Consider the following 23,496-nt stretch of genomic DNA (forward strand, 5'->3'; position numbering starts at 1 on the left):
CATCTTATGTTGGTGATACATTTAATGATGAGCTGCAGAGAGTTTTATTATAGATTCTAACAGATTTCCAACACTCTGCTCTTATATAGCCCTTTTTACCCATAGATCTCATAGCACTTTACAGAAGATAGGTATCATTAACCACATAATACAGAAGGGGAACCTCAGAGCCTGGAAAGAGCCCACGTCTTCTTACACCCAATCCTTTGCTCTATGTATGGATCATCCAGCCACTCCTTTAATGCCTCCTGATGGCAATGGGATACCAATGGTTATATTATCACAATAATTCTCTCTCCGCACAATGGCTATTCATTCCAATACCAATTTTATAAAACAAAAGATTGATAAATTGCCTTCTTTGTTGCAGATTTTTCCCCATTTACCTGAACAAATTCTCTGGATCACATACTCAGCATTCTCAAAGACTAGCTCTTTCTGAATTAAGAAAAAGGATAGACAAATATTACCTCCCACCCACCTACACAATAGTGATAAAGAATGACTACAGACATGAGGATTGCAACACGTTTTCATGCGCAGCTCTTGCAGTAGGCAACACATATGTTTATTACCGAGTTCCATCACAATGCAATTCAAGTAGCTTCTTAAAACAGGACCACTTTAGTTATCTAAAAAGTGAGGTGAAATTCTGCAGCTAGCAGATCTTAACACTACACTAGCTCTGTATGCCCATGTTTATTATGCTGAAGAAAGCTGGGTCCTGTAAATAAAATTCTTGGGTTTTTTGCCTCCAAAAGCAGCACCTTAATTTAAAAACCAAAAACCACACTTGGAATGCAGAAGTTCAAGTAGATCAGAGCATTGCAGGTGCTAATAGAAAATTTATGACATGGATCAGGTTAATCTATTAACGATCAGTTTTTTGTCTGCAATCAGAGAATCTCATACTTGTTCAGATAATCCTTTTATCCTCACCATAACTAATTTCTTCTAGCAAAACCATTAGAAAGGGAGGCACTGCTAAGGAAAAATTATGATCTCTGGATCCTGCTCAAAGGACCTCCATTTCCAGTGGGACTGCAAATAAGTTCAGTAATGGGCCCTTTCAGAACATTTTTCATTACTTTCTGCATTCATGAAGTTACTCATGGGAATAGCCAGTGCAATTTAGAGCCCGCAAGCCCAAGGAATGGAAACGAAGCAACTTTTTGAAGATAAATTAATCAGTAGAAATGTGACAGAAGTACACTTCAGTGCAGCAGAAGGTGCAATACGGAATCTTGATTAGTTTTGTTTGAAATATTAGATCTCACCATAACATTGAAGAATTTAACAGTGTATAATCTTATAGACTATTTACAAAAACCTCAAGGAAAAACATCAAAATGAAAGTCAGTCACTCTATACAGAAAGTCGGTACCTTAGGTCTTCACAGCCTGTGCCGAGGGCTCTTTCAGACCCTGTGTTCTAACACGCATTGTCCAGTTGTGGATGATTTAAGAAATGCAAATACCACGTAATCAAAGGTCTTTTTTACTGGGAACACTGGAAACTGGTTCTTTAATGCTCAGCAGGCAAATTGTATCTAAAGCTAATACCTATGAATTACATTGAATGTGCATCTCTGACAGGTTCAGAATATATATCCTATAGCTCCTCACTCACTGCAATTTGAAATCAAGTTAGGCAATATCTTCACCTGGGGTGTTTGCAGATAAATCTGAATCAGAAGTCTTCTAGATTTAGCTTATATCAATAAAAAAGAGCTAACACTGATATTATGCATTCCCTCACCAGCTGGGAATAAAAGTCCACTTGTGCAAGAAGAGCATCAAAGAACTGAATCATTCAGAAAACTTGCATAAAAACCCCCTCAAATGGGCAGCTAAGGAAAGGACTCGACAAATGACCAGAATCAGCCTACTGACCCCAGCACACCTGATTAAAGCTGGATTCCTAGCACCTATGACTATGCTTACAATGGCACATTTTCTTCTTGGGATACAACTCAGGAAAATCACCATTCTTTAAGCACTGCCCCAACTAAGGGACAGGCTAACATTTATATATATTATATAAATAATGTTCCATCTTACACAAATGGCCAACCACTCACAAATGCGCCTGGAACGTCAGCACTTACAAGGCTCTAGTATAAGAGAATCTGTGGCAAAATGAGAGCGTCCCATAGTGCCACACTGAGCACCTAAGTGCACCTATGTAAAAAGAGAGGCAGGATATTTGATTTCAAAGTCAGGGTAAATAAACCACTTTTTTAAATGCATGTTAAGATGCTAAAAAAACAGAAGCACAATCCATGTTCCCATCTTACCGCAAGCAGCCAGATGTGTTCTTGAAGACCGTGGTCCATTCAGCATCCCGAGGCTTAGAGTCCTCATTCGGCTCACTCTCCCATCCGGAATGGGGGATAATCACCTCATTTGTCAGTGTCTGAAGGCCATGGTTAATGATCACCATCTTCAGGGGCTCATACGATGATAAGTTCCAAAGAGTGCCTTAGATAGAAACAATGGTTATTAGCCAAGTTAGAGTAGTTTAGGGGTACTGCTCATGCAGACTAACATTTCCAAAAGATTAAATTATAAAACAATATGAAGAGGAAATTACTCACCTGACAACATTTCTGAGAATCCAATATAACCACATGGTTAGGACTCACTCAGCAGTTATCAAAACAGAAAGCTATACCACCTTTTTAAATGCAGTTATATTTAAAACAGGTAGAGCGGCTGAAACTGCTGGGCCATATAATATACAGGAATCATACGATATGTGTTCATTAACCATCTACATAAACTATAAGTATAAAGATTCAATATGATAGTATTCATAAACAAAGTGTTAATATAATTAAACTTGCAAATCTACTTATGACCAAAAAAACCCACCCCAGTGCAGAGGGCAATGCAAGGCCAAGGCAGCACATAAAACCTCAAAATAGGGCTTCAACTGGATTTAAGGGGCACATAGCCCTGATGTCAACTCTCTAAACAGAGTTGAATTTCACCCCAGACTTATTCCATTCCATATTTACTTTCACATTATTCACTATGTCACAGGCACATATGATGCAGTGAGGGCATTATTCCTAGGGGAGACTGAGCACCCACAACCCTCTTTGTCTTATCACCTCACCTTGATTTTGAATCACAGCTATAGAAAGAAGGTGAATACCAAATCAAAGCAGCGGGAGTCACAAATGAAGGTTGTACATGATAAACAATGCAAAATATCTTAGGGCAAGTCTAGTCTACACTTAAAAGTTTTAACAATGTAGCTATGTAAATTAGGGGTGTGGTTTTTTGCCAACAGTTATCCTGGTAAAAACCCTACTAGATGTAGTAGATGTAGGAGATTTTTGCAAGGACTTAATGGAAAAATGATAGACACTTTCCTAAATATCCAGAGACCCTTTCCTAATAATATGTACCATTAATATGCATCCAACGTGCATAATTAGGTCTACGCATTTTTGCAAACTAACAACTTAATTGCAGATATTTGTCTTTAAACACTTCATGTTTAAAAAAATCACACGGAACAATATATGGTCATGTCAGGACTTTTGTTTCAGTCACACATCAATCTCTTAAAGTTTCACGGTTACAATGCCTGCAATTTTCTTCTTCCAAAACTCCTTTTTAAACTATCTACCAGATATTGACTCACTGGACTCAATTATGCCCAGGTATACTGGTGTTAATCAGGAGTAATGTCACTGAAGTCAGTGACTTCTACCAGTGCAAAACTGGTGTATGTGAAAGGAGGACCAAGTCCGCTACACCTGTCCGTAAACAAACAGAAAAATAAAGTTGTAATACTGAATCCTCCCTGATGTAGGCTGGAATGAAAACTTAATGCTCACGCTTTCATTGAAAAAAAACAAGAGATGGCAAATGTCTTTTGTCTTATTTTAATAGAGTGTGATCCATATAGGGTCATATTACATACTCGATTGGAAAGAGAATTTTATCTCCACTACCAGTAGCGGGTGGCAATTATAACCTAGCAGACTGACAACTAACAGAGTTTTAAAACTGACACTTTATGATGCCTCCGATTCAAAGTGGCATTTACAAAACCCAGGCATCTGTCTAGATGTAATTGAACACATTAATTATTAAACAAATCCAGTAGTAAACAAAAGAATTTACCTCAGATGTTAACACCCATCTTTCTTTACTTTAATCTCTTTCTGGGTACATACATTAATAATATTTACTTGGCACACTTCACTTACTCTACATACACAGCACAATACAAGTTGTGTGTGCTTTTTGGAAGTTATTTTATTTAGCACTTAAATAAGATAAATGACAAATGTAAATTAGCTTTCCATTGTTACCATCTTTATATATTAAACAAACATATCCTCATTGTTACAGAATCTGCTAAACACCCTGGGAGTTAAGATAAAAAGGAAACCGAGAAAGAAAAAAAAGCAGCTGTATCTCCACTCAATTCTGAAAAAAAAAAAAACCAAAAATAATTCAATACTAATTTTCTTCTACTTCAGCTTACACAGATACATTGTAAAGAAAGCAAAATCAACTATGTAATCAATTTAAAATATTTATAATCAGGTGATACAGAATTGTTCAATAAGTTGTCATTAAAATCATATCAAATCCTTTGATATAACAAGTTAACCATTCTTTATTCTCATGCTTTGCTGGATTGCGAGTAGCCCCACTGACTTCAATGGGACTACCAATGTCCTTATAATATGCGCTTACAGTATGAATGGGGGGTTGAGGAAAAAAAACTTTGTAAAGATCTGGAGAATGGGTGGTCTTGCCAAGCGGTCACAGCTGGGCTTAGGTCTGCCCACTGGGAATGGGAGTCACTGGGCAGGAGTTGGAGGAATCACAAGGCCAGGTCCTGTAAACAAGAGTCAGGCCAGGGTTGAAGACCAGAGATCAGAGGCAGTACAAGCCTAGAATCAGGTGGCAGGAGTGGGGGTCTAAGTCAGGATGGAGTCAGAGACCAGAAATCAGGAGACAAGGTAAAGTCCGGCGTTGCAGCAGGCCAATATCTGTATGGTTGCCCAAACAACTTCCTGGAGTTAAGTGGGGCACATGGCTAATCAGAGGGCTGCAGGGTACTCTCACTCTGGGTCTTGTGGGCAGTACTTCCTGTGGTGCCTACAAACTATTTCTGTGGGCACTTTTATTGCATAACTGTTTCTTATACTTTCCTCGGAAGCACCTGGTACTTGCAACTAGCAGAACCAGGACACCAGAAGAGATGGATCACTGGTGTGATGCAGTAGGACCATTCCTATGGTTCCTATATTTCTTCTCGCCTATAGTTGTTCTTCACCAGAGCTAGTAAAACATCAATTAAAAAGCACGTTGAGATTTAACAAAACACATCTTTAAATCAATCATTCTGAGTTTGGAAAGGGACAATATATGAAAGCTTGGTAGGCCACAGACACATTCTGAATAAAGTTTGAGTGGTTTCATTGTTAGAGATTCACAAAACTTTCTTCCTCTGAAACAGGATGTTTCCACTCTTTACCTGCCCCAGACAACTGACAGTACACTGAATACAGTACACACAATGCTACTTAAGTAAATAATTTCATTTCATTAGACTAGAGAAGAATCAACTAGGGAAATATTTTAAAAATCTGAAAGAAACCGGAAATCTTCCTAATATTGGAATTAGGACAGGACCGTCCCAATTTAGCAACAGAATTCAACACAGAACAAAAAAAAAAAAAAAAAACTTATCAAAAAGTTTAACTCCCTTCTCAGACCTCAGACAAACCAACCGACCTTTATTAGAGGTTTTTGCAAAATTCTCCAGTGCTTGGGTACCACCTTGAAGACATCTGTGTATAGATTTTAATATGCCCTAGGTCTGCAAAACAAGGATATTATCTCCAAATTTCTTCTGTGCTGTCAGTTACTGGTAGCTATTTCTGAACACACTAAATCCTATACGTATTCAAGAGAATCACATCTGGATTGCAGAGAATGGCCACAAAAAGAAAGTCCAGTCCAACAAACATGTAGTATGTGAACAACTTCACTCATACCGGTTCTCCCATTTAAACCAACAGTGGGACTACTCGCATGAGAAAAGGTACTTATGGGCAACTTCACCAATAGTTTCTAAAGAAAAAGTTGCCTATAAAACGCTAAACAAGACCTTAAAAACAAATACCCTCTTGGGCAGCCAAACAGCTGCTCCTTGTAGGAGTTGCAAGACAACAATTTGACATCAAAGAGAACCTTCCCCTACCCCCCATTTCCTCTGTCCCTTTTGGACTCAGGGATGCAACTATGATTGCGAGGTTTTCCATTTCTCCCTCTACTGTACAGCCTCTCTCTATGCTCCAAAGGAGGCATCGCTGAACTATAAAGAGAGAGACAAAAAGATACCCCATATTATACCCAAAATATGCAAGTAGGATCTTTAAGATGTTCAAAAGAAATAAATTACAAGGCTCCAGTAGCTGGCTATATGGGGGAGATAGATGAAAATAATCCTTCTGTCAAACAGTACTCAGAGAGGGAAAACTTAGAAGATATGCAAAGAGTGGTCCAGGATAGGCAGAGCCTTGGTCATTCCCTATGCAACATCTGAGGACGTGGGAAGGATTTAGATTCACGGCTGGCCATGTAGGGAAGAGAGACAGATAATAAACAGAACAAAAAACTCTCTTCTTTTCAAAAGGTGCGAATCAAGAAGGGGATTACATCAGAACTTTACATCCCAGCAGCCCTCCAGTGTCTTGGGGAACCAAGCCCAGGAAATGGTTCTCATGGTGGCAGCCGTGATTTTAATCCCTAACAACTAAGTTCACTCTACATTTTTTTTTTTAAATTGGACATTAACCCTGGGTGAGAACAAAGACAAAGATTAACATCATGGTAATTTGACCTCTGCCCTTAAAAGTTATTCACTGCATTTATTAGCATAATTAACATGTTATCTAATAAAAGTTAGTTTAAAAACTCCTGTCAATTTATCAATTCATTAAAATTACCCTAAAGATAAATCAAGTCATTAAAACAGTAACTGCAAGACAAATTCATCCATCAACGTTTTCCATGTGCCGTTACTAAAAGAATTTGCCTTTTTGAGCATTGATCAGTGGCTGGCATATATTTTAGGATTTAAATAAGAAGATATAATATTGCCTTGCAGAAGATAATCAAGCTAGCTCTTATGAATGAAAGAAAAAATGAATATACATGCAGGTTTCAGGCTACCCAAGGCATCAAGCATAGGCAGAAGCAACAAGGTCCTCTTTTTTAAATAGTTTGGTTGATACAAATTGTAACAAAGAAAACAGAAGCTATAACTGTTTTTGCAAATCCTCACTTCACAGCATCTAAAAGCAATTAAGCCCACAGTTCCAAATGCTGTGGGCCCCACCTTCTAGCAGCTGCCTATGACCGGCAGGTTTAAAGAAAGCGTGTCAACCACAGACATGCTGACATCTTTTGAAATCCAAAAGAATCTTTTTTTTTTTTTTTAAACTCTGCTTAGTTGCAGAATCCAGTGTTAGTATTTAATTAAAACAAACCAAAAACCTGTTTACTCTTTCATCTATGCAGCACACTGAATCATTTATCATCTAAAATAAATTGCATATATTCGCTGGGTGCTCTTGATGTAAGTTGATCTTGGAGTCATCTGTCTGACATGTATTATATTATATATGCAGGTTTTTTTCCTTTTTCTTTTAAACTGAGCTCTGGTGATGGGAGTTGTGCATCCCAAGTTGAAAGAGGCCAAGCACAGGTCCCGAAGATAAATTAGTGGGTTACAGAGCGCGCCATGAAATCTACACACTTTTGACAGGTTTCCCCAACAGAAAAAAGGAGTAAATTCACCCGTAATTAGAAAATATGCTGCTCATATTAGTGGACTTCCAAAAAGAGTTAAAGCCCGCTGAAATGAATTCTGGCTAACTGCTAGGCTTCTATCATACATTAAAATGTCCACAAGAAATGGTTTCTGATGGGCTGCATCAAACAGCAAGTTTCTACATAGAACATTATTAGATCAAAAGATTTTGTCCGTAGAACATTTATGGTCAATCATTTTTCAATTAAACCCAATTTGCCAATACGGAGTGTCATGAGAATAATGTTCTGCACCACTTACAATATCATGCAGTGTTATTAAACAACAAAATTACATTTCAATGAGCACACAAAGAATGAAAAATTCATTAAAGCTACTAACTTCTGACTGCTTGTCAAAAAAGAGTGTAATAGAATTTCTGTCTTGCATATCTGATGGGAACATTTGTTCCACATCAAACCTTATCGTTCAAGATAAAAACCTTTGCAGCTTTCCCAATCAGAGCAAAATTTCTCTCTTTACCAGCTCAGCTCTCATTTCTGAAGTCAGAAAATGATCCATTGAATGGGTAGCTTTGCACAGTCCCAAGAGGATAACTGCAGACTGATTCAAGGAAGAGCTCCACAAAGAAGCATTTCTGATTGCAGCTCAATTCATGGTGTAGCTGTGAAAGCCTTAATAAACTGAGATTTCTGCAGTACAATAGGTACAGGCTGTTTGTGCAACCTTAGGATTTAAAAGAGAGAGAGCTGGAAGATACAGCATGACTATATCTTTGGGGATTGGTAGGTACTTTTCAAATGCCTAACAGGCCTGATATGCAGGGCCTCATGCTCTAACACCATTCTCAGATTTACCAGAAGTTCTGTGTACAAGAGCTATGATGTCTAGCAACAAGAGGCTTTCAGTTCTGAGGAGAGTAATACCACCAGACGGGAAAAGCTACATGGACTTACCTAATTTAGCAGTAGTGTGATATCAAAATACTGAAACCCGACTGTAGACTGCTGAGTGACACTATGAGTAATGTCTACCCAGCAACCTGCTCTCGCCCCAGCAGCAAGTCTCACTGCCAGGGCCAACTGACTTCGGCTTGCAGGGCTTGCACTGCAGGGCTAAAAATAGCAGTGTAGATGTTCAGACTCAGGCTGGAGCCTGGGCTCTCAGACCCTCCCCACCTGCCAGATCTCAGCGCACAGGCTGCAGCCTGAATCCGAACAGTTACACTGCTATTTTTAGCCCCACAACACGAGCCCAACTCAGTTGACCCAAGCAATCAGACTCACCACCACAGGTTGGGGGGGGTTGTTTGTTTGGTTTTTTCGGGGTGCCATGTAGATGCACCCAATGATTGTTTAACCTGTGTCCTTTCAGAGTTAGTATCCTAGGATATATATTGATATATACATCTAGGCTGCATTTTGGTTTTGGTTTTAGAAGAGCTAAGAGAGTCAGGTGCCGAAATTGCAATGGGATTTGGGGACATAACTCACTTAGACCCTTTGGAAATCTCAGCCCTATTTTAGAATACAACCACACCTAGAATGACCAATTAATGGCTGGCCACAATTCAGATCTGAATAGCAATCATTACTGCAATCAGTCTAGGTAACATGTAACAACTGGTTTGAAGTTGCAGCCTTTTAAAAGAAGCAATTAAGCTTATTTTCTTTACTTCCATCTGAACCCGAAGAAACTTCTGTATAGTGGCAAAAGTTATCAGAGGTTTCATTCCAGACAGAATCAAACGCATTCATGGCAAACAGATACTCTGATCCACTGCAGTGGGAAGGTATCCCGATATAAAAGTCAACTTATCATGAGAGCTCCAGAACTATAACCAGTGTATAGAACACCGCATAGCATGCAGTCTTTGCAGTAGCATTGGCTGAATGCGCTTCTTGTATTGTTTTAAAGATTTGACTCCTATTTCTCCCTGGTCTCATCCCTCAGAATTCCTTTTTGATGAGCAGTTCATTCTCTCCGATGAGTCTGAACATCAGCTGTGATTCCACCAGCCTCAGCCCACACAAATGTTGTTGGAACTCTGTTCCCTTCTACATTACTGCTTGAACGTTTAACACCCTGTCCTGACACTATTGCTTTAAGAGTAGAATTAAACTCACTCTCACATAGATGGAGATTAAAGAATCATCATCATCTATTTCTGGACATCTGTTTAGGTTAATACCTTTAACATTCCTAGGGTTTCTCAGTAGAGAAAAACAGCTTAAAATAGCAAGCAGGAACTATACCTACATAAGGACGCAGAGCAAAATTACTAATTTTACTGCTGCGATAGGATCAAATAGCACATACTTACACTGTGAAATTAATTCATCAGTCGGGATTCAAAGCAAACACCATTCAGAGGGAAAGGGGGCAAACTCCAGTTTGTTTTCGCCATCTCTGCGATGACTGATTACCACTTAACATTATAATGATGTTCCTCCAGAGTAAATTATAGACTAGCTTTTTCTTTTTTCAATCTGACGAAATAAATGTATTCCTTGGCAGACCTCTGGAAATGAGTTTTGAACAAACCAGAACTGCAGAGAAATGCATTTTACTTATCCACAATTTATTTTTTTTTTTAAAAGGACAAAATACAAAGTCAGCCATCCTGCTGAATCAAATACTTTGGCAAAAGGCTCCCCTTTCCTAGCTCTATGGAGAAAGACTGAGGGGAAAGGAGGGAAACTAGTTTGTGGATTGCATGGTTAGACCCAGTTTGCTTTAAAAATGCTCAACGTAGGACAAGCATTTCAGTACCAATATCCATCTTAAAGGACGATGACTGGCAAAAGCCTGGAGAGTTGCCATGAGTTCTGCAGTGATTATAGCATCAAATGTATTATGCCACATTTACGATTGAATTTGCTTGGCAGTTCCTAATACAGATAAGGTAGCTAAACATTTCAGCCATACAGGCCTATTTTCACATGCTCAGAACTTTCTGAAAAACTATATTGTTGGAGAAAATCCTCCATCTGGTGTCCATCTAATTGTCATTCTTCCTCCTCCTCCCCCACCCGACTCTCCAAAGAGGGGAAAATCTATGTTCCTGCTTTTGAGTTATGGGAGGCTGAAGAAGAATATGTCTCCACAATGTAAAGAGTTGTGGATACACTTTCCCACTCCTCCACATATATAACTCAATGACTGAACTTTGAAACCTGGCATGTAATTCACTACTCATTTTGGAGTATGTCCAAGGCTAAGTTCAAACAAAAGCTGGTTGAATAATGGAGTCACAAATAATTGAAAAAAAAAATTACTGCTAAGTATATACCAGCAGTTAAACCAAAAAAACCCCAATAGTGCCTCCTTTTCTGATCTTGTAATGAACATTCCCCCTCCCAAAACTGTCTCAGCAGCAGCCCCTGTGCCTATCAATCCGAACATTTTCCAGCCTTCAGTGTTAGCCACACAACCTCACCACACATTCACAGCACCTTGGGTTTTCCCCTGAATAGATAGGTGCTTGCAGTTACACTATGACACACTTAATGCAGCATCATCTAGTGGGCTCATAACACCAGGTGCCTAAGGGCATGTCGTCACAGCACAAAACTTGAGTTTTGCCCATAACCCGACTGCCAGCTACACACACAAATCTCTAGTTTGAGTTAAGTGGTGCTCTTAGGGCTCTTGATGCTGTAACTAGTAATGTAGCGGGGATGCAACTCACTCTGTGCTTCTAATCCAATCACTCTGTGTAACTCGTGTTGTTGCTCTCACTCCAACTAGGCTTGTTGGAGTGAATGGACTTGGTGTGTTACATATATGTAGCCCTCTTAGGGCTTGTCTTCTCTGTAACATTCTGGAGGGCCCAACGCACCCACAAACCTAGACTTATATGGTATAGAGTTCCCTAGTGTACTTTGAACTTTTAGTGCCCAGCAGTGGGGTCCACACAGTGCACAGCCTGCTGCAGTGCCATAGATTTACACCCCCACATGCTGCACGCTGCACACTAACTCATCATATAGATATACCCTTACACAAAGGACTGCAGCCAGTGGTTCATAACTCTTAGACAATCTTGTCACCTTCAAAAATTCTTGTTCCCGAAACCAATAAAGTCTTCCCCTGAAAAAATACAGATACTGACCTGTAATGAGCTCTCTGACTTCCATGTCGTTTGTCTTCCGCAATAACCTGATCAGTGCCGGGATCCCATCACAGTTCTTTATAGCCACCTTGTTCTCATTATCCTTCCCGTAAGAGATGTTTCTGAGAGCCCCACAAGCTTTGCGATGAACTTCTGGCTTTGGGTGATCTAGCAGACCCACCAAGATGGGAATCCCTTTCAGATGCCTCACATCCTTTTTTATTTTATCGTTCTCATAGCACAGGTGCTGCAAGTATGCTGCCGCGTTGGACTTGACTGGATCGATGGGGTGACTGAGCATGGCAATCACTTCAGGGAGGTCAGGGTCCCGCCACCTGGGGTCTTTGCGGATGCTGTCAATGGAGGGGGAACGCTTGCCCAGGCGTTCGATGCTGGCCATGCTCCCTCTCTCTGGCTGTGCTAATGGTGCTGCGTAGCCACCATGAAGGTAAGGGATCCTCTCATCAACCATCTCTGACTCAACAGGGTCATCGTAGCCCCTGCATAGGGAGGAACATTCCAAATTTAAAAAAAAAAAAAGTGTATTTAACATTCAGTGCTGCTGAGCCAGGATTAACATCTGGGTAATGATCAAATGATCAAATCTTTTTAACCTCACATATGCAGTAGTGGCAGGATATTTGCATTTTTCAAATAGTTTTCCTGGCCATACAAAAATTAAGCAGCATTAAACATCACTCAGCAATGATGAGACCATAGCATAGTATTTGTTTGGTGAGCACAAAAATGACGACAGGAATTGTAAGTCAGCGTCGCTGCTTTCATTTCAGTCATTTACCAAAGCAATTATGATATAACGTGTTTCCCACTAAATGTAACCCCTAAACCTCATTAGTGACAATCCTCTTATGATGAGCTAGAAATCTAATTAAAGGCATCCAGGGTATGGCCAGAAAGCACCTCTAAACTACCTGTAGTCCCTCCCCAAACACTGCACCAACACACACTTTTTAGCAAGTATAACAAGGTCCATTACATTTCCAGTTCAGATCATGTGTTACTGGGGCCAAGACAAGCTCCCTCAGTTCATCAATGATTGTTTGCAAAAGGTGGTGGAACACCCAAGTTCTGGAATCGGAGCTCATACCAAACAGATCTTCTGCAGAGTGGTCCAGGATTGGGGCACTCAACTGATAGTGAGGAGGTCAGGGTTTCCCAGCTTTGCCCAGTTCCCAGTTGAACTGCCATGTGACCTAGGGCAAGTCACTTCACCACTTTGTCACTTCCCTCCCAGACAGTGGCTAACTCTGCATGCAATCCCCCAGCTGCAGTCATTCTGTGCATTAGGACAACTGTACTGCTCTCTCTCTAACAGTGCTGTAATTTATTGTATATAGTTTGTGAAATAAGACCAGCCACAACCAACCAACATATTTTTGCCCTCCGTAGAAAAGCCCCGATTCTAAGAACAGTATACGATTGCCATTAAAAAGTCAGTTTCAGCTGCTATCACTGTAATTCTATCCTACTTTGAAAAGGATCGTATCTTGAGCAGCCAGTTGTGAAGTTTCTTCAATATATTTGTAAGGAGGTGCATTTTCAGCTTAAGAACTTGTTACTGAAAGAGACAGATAGATATAGTTTATCCTTTTGTTCAAAATGGCATTTGGGATGGGGGAGGGGTTTACCTCTCACATCCTGTAGGCTCAGCATTTCACAAACTATCTACAGCACAGGTAAAACACAGTAACCAGTGGGGCAATGGGTAAAACCCCACCACTGCATAACGTACTCCATAGTAGTGGCGTGAAGGGAAAAAACCAGCCACGGATGCAGGGGCCACCAATCCTGAAAACACATGAATATTCTGAACTTTATGAACATAAGTGAACCCACTGGCTTACAGAATGACTCATGTATAAAGTTACAAATGTGCACAAACATTTTCAGAATCAGGGTCTTGTTTATTAAAGTTTCAACCCAAAGCCCCACACATAGTAAACTCAGTTTATCTGCCTCTGAAGGATGAAAGGCCGAGTTAGTCCTACAAAGGAACTGAACCTGTGTTCCAAGGAATCTAACTGTTTTAAATCAGATCCTTAAGATCACTAAGCCATCCACACAGCTACGGCGTACAACGGGGTTTTTAATGCCTCTCTTCCAATTAAAGCGTTTTTTGTTTCTGCTAAAATAAAGGAACTTCTTAGAAGTTAATTATATTACTTCTTTCACTGCTCAGTAAAGCTGACAGATGGGATGACTATCAATAGAAATTAAGGTTACTATTTAGCAAAGCCCTGCAGAATCCAAGACAACACAGCCTTTCCCACACAGTGTGCATGCGTACTGCAATTTTAATTTTAAAAACACAGTCATGAAATTGCAAGTACAGCTTATTTGCTTTATTTAAACAGTAGAAGCCTTTGCCAGCTGCCATTGTTCTGGGCAGACTGGAACTGTGGCTCTCTCAGTCAAGCAAGCAATTTTAATTGCAGGAAAGAGGTCCTTAAACTTTTATTTTAGGCACACATTGTGCAGTGCTGAAATATTCCTGATGTCATGCAGAAGGAAATATAGACTATTACAATTTTTCAAGAAGGAACACAGTATTATTCTAAGGGACTGCTAATTAAATTAGAACCCTGGAGGAGAAGAGCAACTGGGGACAGGGTCTGAACTCAGAGTAATACAATTAACGTCTATATGTTAAAACCATCTCTTCCAACTTTAAGTTACTTTAATTGCTGATCTTAACCAGAAGTGGGGGGGGGGCAAAAGGGAAGAGGATATAAATGGGCAGGTGTTCAAAACACTCAAAGAAACTGAAGAAAATCCTTTTATTGATGTAGTTATTTGTGCATGCATAATTCATCACCTTCTTTAGGCTGTAATGTACAGTGTCTGAACAGCCATTACATTTCCCGTTACGTAACAAAGCTGTTTTCAGTCTTCACTATAAGGGGAAGTAATATTAAAATGATTTATTCCCATATAAAAGACAAAAAGGATAAAGAAAACACCAGAACTCTAATGCAATGAGCAAGATTTTGTTTTTACATACACAAACCGAGTACAACCTGCACTCGGGATACAATGAAAACACGCTAGCTCCTTGCCTCAATCTTGCTCTTAATGCTGGATCTTTGTTGTGCCTGGCAAAGCAGTAGAGGGGACAGAATAAGTGTAAACAGCCACCCTCTACATGGCTGCTGTTGTGACGAAGTAACTTGTCAATCACCACGCATCAGTGAGATCAACTGTCTACAGGGTAACTACCTATAACTTCAACTGAACTGTAAAATTAAGTAAGTATTATTCTCTTCCCACTAGGCATGGGGTTTCCATGTATGAAGATGAAGATAATTAGTGTCTAGGGATGAGGCCTGTTTGACTCACCACAGTGAAACTTCTCTTCAGCTCAGAATTGGCCTTGCTGTTCAAACTGCATGGGCAGTCCGCCGTATGCCCAAACATAGTCCTCTTGATTTAATCAAGTCTGCCCAGAGGAATCAAACTGAAGACCGTAATGGTGTTGAGTCAAGTGAAAGCACCATGCCCTCTTGTATGACACAATGCTAAATTATATTACCACCAATTATTATTAAAGCGTAAAATATTTAAAATAAATTAAAATTCTTGTAAAATATATTTACAACTAAGAAAGGCTCAAATCCAGTTTTAATACTTTGTAGAACCAGAATGGGGAGAAAAGATTTTTGTGCCTTGGATTACTCCTATTCAAAGCTATGGATGCAACACAACGACCTATTGATTTTGCTGAGGCTTGCTGTAAAAGTTTCATTCCCTGATGAAATCCAATCATTTCAGCACAACCTTGTGCTCAATATGAGAAGCTATCAAATGCCTCATATTCCCTGAGGGGGGATGTTTGCCTGAGCCCCTAAGCCAACAAAAGACTGTGCAGATCAAAGTCAAGAAAAGCAGATGAAGAAAAAGGAAACTCCTTTGTAGCCATCAGCAACAGCTCTTGACCCGTCAAGCAGCGCCACATAAGCTGCCAGCCCATAGTCAAACTAGAAGCACAAACTGACAATGAAAACACGAAAGCCCAAAATGTTGGCGGGTGCCTAGTGCTATTAATTCTTGATCCTCTTATTAAGTCTGATTCCTGCACAGGCTTTTCAGGCTTCCCTCAAACTCTGTTCCTTCCAACCAAAGCCTTCTTCAATGGGACAGTTATTGTAGTGAAACAAACAGGATTACAAATCTGTTGCCATCCCTACAGTACATGCAGACATTTGCCTTCAAACAAGATCAACAATTACTTTAAAGCATTTTCTGGGGAACTATTAATATGCTGTATGCAGTGTTAATAAGCAGGCACAAACTTTGGCTCAACACATCTCAGCTGAATGAAAAAGGAAGTTTTTCTCATTCAGTGCTTGGATAACCGATCAGGAACAGTCTCCCCATCCAGCACAAGTAACATCTGGTCGTTTGCCATGCAGGGCAATGAGTTAATATCTGGGAATCCAGAGCTGCTGCAATGGAACTAAAGGCATTAGAAGAGGGCTCACATGTTTCTGTTTGAGCCTAGGTTCAAAACAGTGATAAAGCCATTAAGTTGGGAAAAGAAAAAGAAAAAAACCAGCAGCAATTTAAAAAAAAAAGGAAAAAAGTTTGTGGGATTTTAAGTGAGAAACTCGAAATGTTGATTCTGCTTTTCCTTGATAATGTCAAAAGGCAGGAAGACATAGCCAACGAGAACAGGTCATTTCCCACCTGCTAAGAGTGCACAGGTGTTCATGGACATCCACAAACATGGAACAACCACAAAGCTCCCTGGTGGCTAATAAGAAAAACAAGCTTGCTTTGCTGAGGTGAAACCTTAAAATTAAAAATAAAATAATAAATAATAATAATAATAATAATAATAATAAAAAGACAATTCTGAACTAGCAGCACCAGTGTGTTCTTCAGTCAGCCTGACTCTGGCCAGGCATCTCAGTACACTTCCATCCCCAGCAAGATGATGTCTCAAGGTTAACTGCATTCTGCTGTAATTTTGTATGCTTACCTGCCCCAGCCCTCCCCTTTTAAATAAATGGACCTGCACTGAAAGTACTTGCCTGTGCATTGCTATGAAATCAAAATCCAATAAGGATGTAGCCCTGTTCAAAGCAAAAGGCCTAGAAAATTTAATTTTCAAAACACAAAAGTCTTTTTATTCAGTTTAAAAAGTATCAAAACAAAGATACACATTATTTATCTCCCAATTTCAAAGTCCCACAAACCCTAGGGACACTGTCATAGTTATTAGAACTTAAAATTGGCTTGCTTGGGTATTTGGGATGTTCCGGACTATCTTTTACTTTACACATGAGTTGTAAGGTTTTCTTGTGTTTTAATTGGGCTTGTGCCCTTTTTTATTTACTCTTTCAAAATACATAAAAAGAGGCCTGAAAATGCTTTGTTTTATAAACATTAGAAATTCAGGTTCTATCTAGCCTAGAATGCTCTATGGCCATGAACACAACAGGGGATTTTAGCAAACCAACAATACCACTGATACTCCACCAGCGGAATGCTGAGACTAGAGAAGACAAGAGTGTGAAAGATGAGCAACTGAGAGGGAGAAGAGATTTAGAATTAGACTGTTCACAAAAACTAGCAAAAACCAGAATTGTAAATATCCATTTAACTTATATAATCAAACAACAGTGTGGGGAATGGAGGCCTTTGTTAAAATAATTTAGCATTTCCTGCCCCTCAATTAAATTGTGTAAGGTCACAATATACATCCTCTTAGACCCCAACAAATGCTCCAGTAAAATTAAGAACAACATAGCTGATAGTGCTGATACTTCCAGCATAAAAAAAAAGTAGAAACCCCTTGTGTATATATAAAAAGTCATAAAAGAAGCACATAAGGCACAAATCAAATTTAAAAAAACTTTTACAAGTCACTTTTAAAAGCAAGCAGATTACTGAAGAATCTAAGTGCATTTTTCTCACCCCAGCTTACCGTGGAACCCATTATAAACAAACTTGTGCACATTCCTCATGAACAGAACACAATAAGTCAGTTTGCACCTTTTAATAGCAATTCATCTTGCAGCAAAGACCAGGTAAAAAGAAAGTCCATCATTGTTTTTATCTGCCCTAGTTATAATAGGGGACAAATGATAAAGATTCATTTTTAGGTCAATACATTTTTACAGTGTCCCTTTATGAACGAAGGCTTCACTCAATGCACTAGTTTGTGGAATGCAGACAGACGTTAGTCTTGTATTTGACATACTTTGGTGATTTAATTCTTTTTTTTGAAATATGTGTTTTAGACATACAGAAACACAGTCAAAGGGGCTTTAGCATCGGTGTAAAATTCTGCCAGATCTCATTTGCCAGGAAAAATGATCAAGTGACAATCATTCATAGGGATGCGAACTTTATACTCACACAAAACCGAACACTCTTGCTCAGCTTCCTGCCCTAACCTGTCCTCCAAGACTGCACTCCCCACTCACTCCATCCCCCCTCCCTCTGTCACTTGCTCTCCCCAACCTTCACTCACTTGCTCATTTTGACCTGGCTGACTGAGGGGGTTGGGATGCAGGAAGGGGTGACGGCTCTGGCTATGGGTGCAGACTCTGGGATGGGGCTGAGGTGTAGGAGAGTGCACCAGGCTGGGACTGAAGGGCAGGAGGCGGATCAGGGCTGGGGCACGGTGTGAGTGTGAAAGAGAGAGATGGCTCCGGCTGGAAGCGTGGGCTCTGGGGTAGGGCTGGGGATGAGGGGTTTGAGCTGCAGCAGAGGGAACCAGGCTGGGCAGGGGGTTGAGGTGAGGGCTCCAATTGCAGGTGTGGGGCTGGAGATGAGAGGTTTGAGGTGTAGGAAGGGGCTCCAAGCTGAGACCGAGGGGTTCGGAGGAGGATCAGGGCTGGAGCAAGCAGTTAGGGCACAGGGGGTGAGGACTCTGGGCTAGGGCTGGGGATTAGGGGTTTGAAGGGCAGGAGGGGAACGAGGGCTGAGGGAGGAGGTTGGGGCAGGTGGCTCGGGGTGCAGACTCCAAGCAGCGCTTACCTCAGGCAGCTCCTGGAAGCAGCGGCATGCTCCCCTCTGGATTCTACGCAGAGGTACGGCCAGGCAGCTCTGCACACTGCCCCAGCTGCAGGCATCACCCCCGCAGCTCCACTGGCCGCAATTCCCAGCCAATGGGAGCTGCAGAGCTGGCACCTGGGGTGGGGTACAGCGCGGAGCTCCCTGGCTGTCCCTACGCACAGGAGCCAGAGTGGGGACATGCTGCTGCTTCTGGGAGGAGTGAGGAGCCAATGCAGGCAGGGAGCCTGCCTTAGCTCTGTTGCACTGACAACCAGATTTTTAACAGCCTGGCCAGCGGCGCTGATAGGAGCAGCCAGGGTCACTTTTCGACCAGGTGTTCTGGTCAAAAACCAGACACGGGCAGCCCTAGTCGTTCACTAGTCCAAGTGATTGTGCATGGAGAATTGCACTCATTACTACCGGCCAGGTTTTGAAAATTTTCCACCTGATGCAGTTAACGTTTCTGTTTTACCTCCCACAAGAGAACGCAAACTAACTGTTTTGTCATCTACGTTCCAGTGTCGGGGACATGGCGTTAATATCGATAACAAAAAGTTGCCTGAACTCTAAATTTTACAGACTGAAGGGCCCATTCTAAAAATGCGTATGATCCAAACAAACACTCTCAATATGAAGTGCCAGAATGGTGGACTGACTTTACAAAACAAACACAGCCGCATGCGCAGGAGTGCAAACAGATGGAAAAATTGCCCGGGTACACTCCTTTATATTTGAAGAAGATCTGAATTTTTTCTTCAATTTATTTTCAAATACAACTGGTGTAAATTAGGCCAGCGATGAGAGGAGAGTGAGAACACTGTCAACAGTTGCCTGATTGGAGAGTGGATTAAAAATTTCCACCAACTGGGAAAGGCAACGTGCAGATATAACCCGCCTGACTGGGATCCTCTACTTATAGACTTAGATCACTTCAACACAATGCAGTAGACCTAGATCACTAGCTTTTATCCAAGCTTTCTGGGATGGAATGGAAGTAAATCCAATAACTTTGGCACCAGGGATAGATAGCAATGTTTATTATTTTAAACTCTAGTAACATCTTAATGCAGCAATAGCTGAGAAGAAACTGCATTTAAAAAAAAGTCTTACATTTGGATGTCTGCCATGATCTGAGTAAGCATCCAAACAAGAATCCAGCTCATTCCCAACTCCACACAATGAAGGAGCAGATAATGCTGTGGCACACAGTCATCTGTTCTCAAACATTCGATTTCGACATGCTGGGATTATGTTTGTCATGTGTAATTTATTCCTCGAATTATCTACCTTTACTGAAAATGACATGGAACAAAATAAATCTGCTGGTCTTTTCCAAACTCCAGGGAATATTTGTTGACACCTGAAAAAAATCGCCACATGCAATTCATCCCTTGCACAATTCATCCCTGCTTAGGAAAGTGGATGTTGGAACTGGAGCAGATAGAGGGTTGTCAAAGCCAGGGCAGATCTGAGGTATTTCCACAGCATCTGTCACAGGCATGTTTGAATTCAACTCTCAGAGAATACCAAGGTCACTGCCAAATGCAAAAAGTCCTGTGCCTGGTTCAGGCCCAAAGCCAACAGTCTTAAAGAAGCCAATTCAGAAGGGTTAGATTTGTTCCAATTTCCTCCTCTGTACACAAGTTTTTATAGTTTCTCTTGCGGAAGTGATTAATTCCAGGTCTACTTTGGTTTGGGATCACCCATTCCCCTATTTAATACCCCCTCCCTGGCATTCCTCTGTGAGCAGTACCTTCCCTGAAGGTATTGATGACGATCATTGTATGTCTTGTGCTCATACAACACTGTGCTGAGAGAAATCTGGTAAGGAGTGTGTTAAGAATAGGTACCACCAACCTCAACCTTCTTTATTCTACCTGCCGATGAAGATGAATTGCTCACGATGTCTTTTTATCCTTTAATTTTTCCACTAGTTGCAACATTGCGCCAGTAGCTACATATTACCTTGGAATTTGCCTTCCTCTGAAGAATCAGGGATGGGTTATTGCCAAAGACTGGCTATTAAAAGTGTTCTCAGACACTTCCATCACTACTTATTTAGGCCTAAATGGAAAGAGGACTACTTAACATCTCAGGGCCAATCAGTGGCCTGTATAAAAAGAAGCTTGACCTTGCTCCTATTTCTAGAGAATAAATATCCACAGCACAAATTGCCACCATAGTCTGCAATCTCAGGTGGTAGTTTCAACAGATAGTCTAAGACTGAATGGGCATGAAAACTAACCTGACATCTTTTCTCAAATTTAAAAGGATCCCTCTAAGTCGTCTTTGAGGCACAATTGTTGAGCTATGCGAGGAAGTGTCTATTGCTGTCATCATCCTATTCTATGCTTAGAGAATTTCAGCTTCAAGTGCCAACAATTTATTAGCTTTTATGGGCACTGTGATGCTGGTAAACCAGTGCCAGCTCTTACCTAGTCTGCAGGCATCAGTGGAGCACTGACAAATTCATAGCTGGAAACCAGACCAGCTCACCTATAGGATAATATTGTTCAAGATAGGTGTTAGGACTTGTAAGAATGCATTTAGAGTCTATAAAATGCTTGTAAGTTGCTACATGCATTAATCTTACTTGTAATGTCTGTTTTCCATGCTACAAGATAAAATATAAGTTTGTTGACCTGGGTTAAGCCCTAAACAGACATTCAATGCTGACAGATTACTATATCTCTGACACTTTTTGAATAGCAGACAAACTCATTCACATGTATATGATTGCTTGCTTTAATCTGTAAAAATAGCTCTCACTTCTTTCTCCTACTTAATAAACCTTTAGTTAAATGTATTACAGGACTGGCTACCAGTGTTGTCTTTGTACCTTAGATTTCACACCAAATTGATCTGGGGCAAGTGACTGGTCTTTGGGTCTGGAAGTAGCTTGAATATTTTGTGATTTTTGGTGTAAGTGACCATGAATCACAAAGTCCAGCTTGCCTGGGTATCAAGATACACTGAAAATCTCAAGGGGACTGTCTGTGATTCCACGATAAGACTGTTTCAGTGATCTAGGAGTTCATATTTGTTACTGGGTTGGTGAAAACTAATAGAACGTACCACCAGTTCGGGGTGTCTGCCCTGAGGTTGGCACTCTTGGCTGTGAGCTACTCCAGACAGCCTGACAGGCAGTAACTGTACTTGTAAGATGAAAAGACTGAAGAGAATTAAAAAGCTGTAATCACGCATTAATTACTTTGGGGCTTCATCATTAAACATGAAGCACTATTTGTTGTTGCTAGCTTTTTCTAGATCAAGGGCATACCTGAGACGTAGGTTTAATTGTTTAAATATTTCTTTGAGCAGTTGTCAATGCTTAAGAGCAACCATTTTATGTAGACGACCTCATTCACCCCTCTTATGTTTTCATGAGCTAAACTTTACTGCCACATTCAGATTAATTGCTTGTCAAAGCCTCTTGATCATATTAAAAATGGAAAAACAACAAAAGAAATGCAAAACAAAAACTGTAAATTGGTCCTAACAAGACTGTTGTGGAACAATAAATCAAAGGGGATGTTTCGAACTTTTGAAAATGCAAAATTGATAGGTTCTAAAAGAGTATTTAGATATTCATGCAGTTTGCAATGTGGTAATAAAAATTAAAGTCCTCTGTTGCCTGACAGCTTTTAACAAGGGCTGTAAAAAATTTTTTCCCTCAAGATAAGAGAGGTTATTCAAGTTTGGAAGATCATTTCATTTCAACCCCCAACATATGCAAGGGTATGTCTACACTACCCACCGAATCGGCGGGTAGTGATCAATCTGATAGATTGATCACATCTCATCTAGACGCGATAAATCGATCCCCGAACGCGCTCCCCATAGACTCCAGAACTCCACTGCTGCAAGAGGCAGAAACGGAGTCAACGGGGGAGCAGCGGCCATCGATCCAGCACTGTGAGGACGCGAAGTAAGTCAATCTAAGATACGTTGACTTCAGCTACACTATTCTCATACCTGAAGTTGCATATCTTAGATTGATTCCCCTCCACCAGTGTAGACCAGGCCTAAGTGTGAGAGAAAGAGCTAGTCTGAGAGACTGCAGGCTGCATCACTTAGAATTTCCAGAGGATCCTGTACAGCTCTGGCTTCTTTTCTCTTTTTTGGTTTGCTGGTGCCAGTTTGGTGGCATTTGCTTGTGTGTGTCTTCAGAAGGAATCTCCAATGGAGGGACTGATGGAACTAGACCCAGGTTACTGTACTCAAGATTTTAAACCTATTTTAAATAAGAAATAATGGAAATTAAGCACACATCCTCCAGAGATGGACCAGGCTTGTATTCTAACTAGGACCTGGTCTACACGGGGAGGGGGGGATTGATTTAAGATACGCAACTTTAGCTACGAGAATAGCATAGCTGAAGTCAACGTATCTTAGATCGACTAACTTCGTGTCCTCGCGGTGCTGGATCGATGGCAGCTGCTCCCCCTTCAACTCTGCTTCTACCTCTCGCAGTGATGGAGTTCCAGAGTCGATGGGGAGCACATTCAGGGATTGATCACTAGCTGCCAATCTGGCAGGTAATGTAG

The 23,496-nt window shown here is 40.7% G+C and overlaps 1 protein-coding gene across 11 annotated transcripts in view; it reads right to left on the minus strand.

Moving 5' to 3' along the window:
• The window catches only part of ARVCF (ARVCF delta catenin family member), a 457,340-nt gene that overhangs the window by 96,352 nt on the left and 337,492 nt on the right, over nucleotides 1–23,496 (minus strand). For all 11 annotated transcript variants that reach the window (XM_050924166.1, XM_050924165.1, XM_050924167.1 and 8 more), the window contains 2 exons: nucleotides 11,927–12,426; nucleotides 2,297–2,480 (listed from right to left, as the gene is read on the minus strand). In XM_050924166.1, the coding sequence (XP_050780123.1) occupies nucleotides 2,297–2,480; nucleotides 11,927–12,426 (684 nt within the window). The remainder of the gene's footprint in view (nucleotides 1–2,296; nucleotides 2,481–11,926; nucleotides 12,427–23,496) is intronic.

This window comes from Gopherus flavomarginatus, chromosome 15 (assembly GCF_025201925.1).
Source record: "Gopherus flavomarginatus isolate rGopFla2 chromosome 15, rGopFla2.mat.asm, whole genome shotgun sequence".
In the NCBI taxonomy this organism is placed as follows: domain Eukaryota; kingdom Metazoa; phylum Chordata; order Testudines; family Testudinidae; genus Gopherus; species Gopherus flavomarginatus.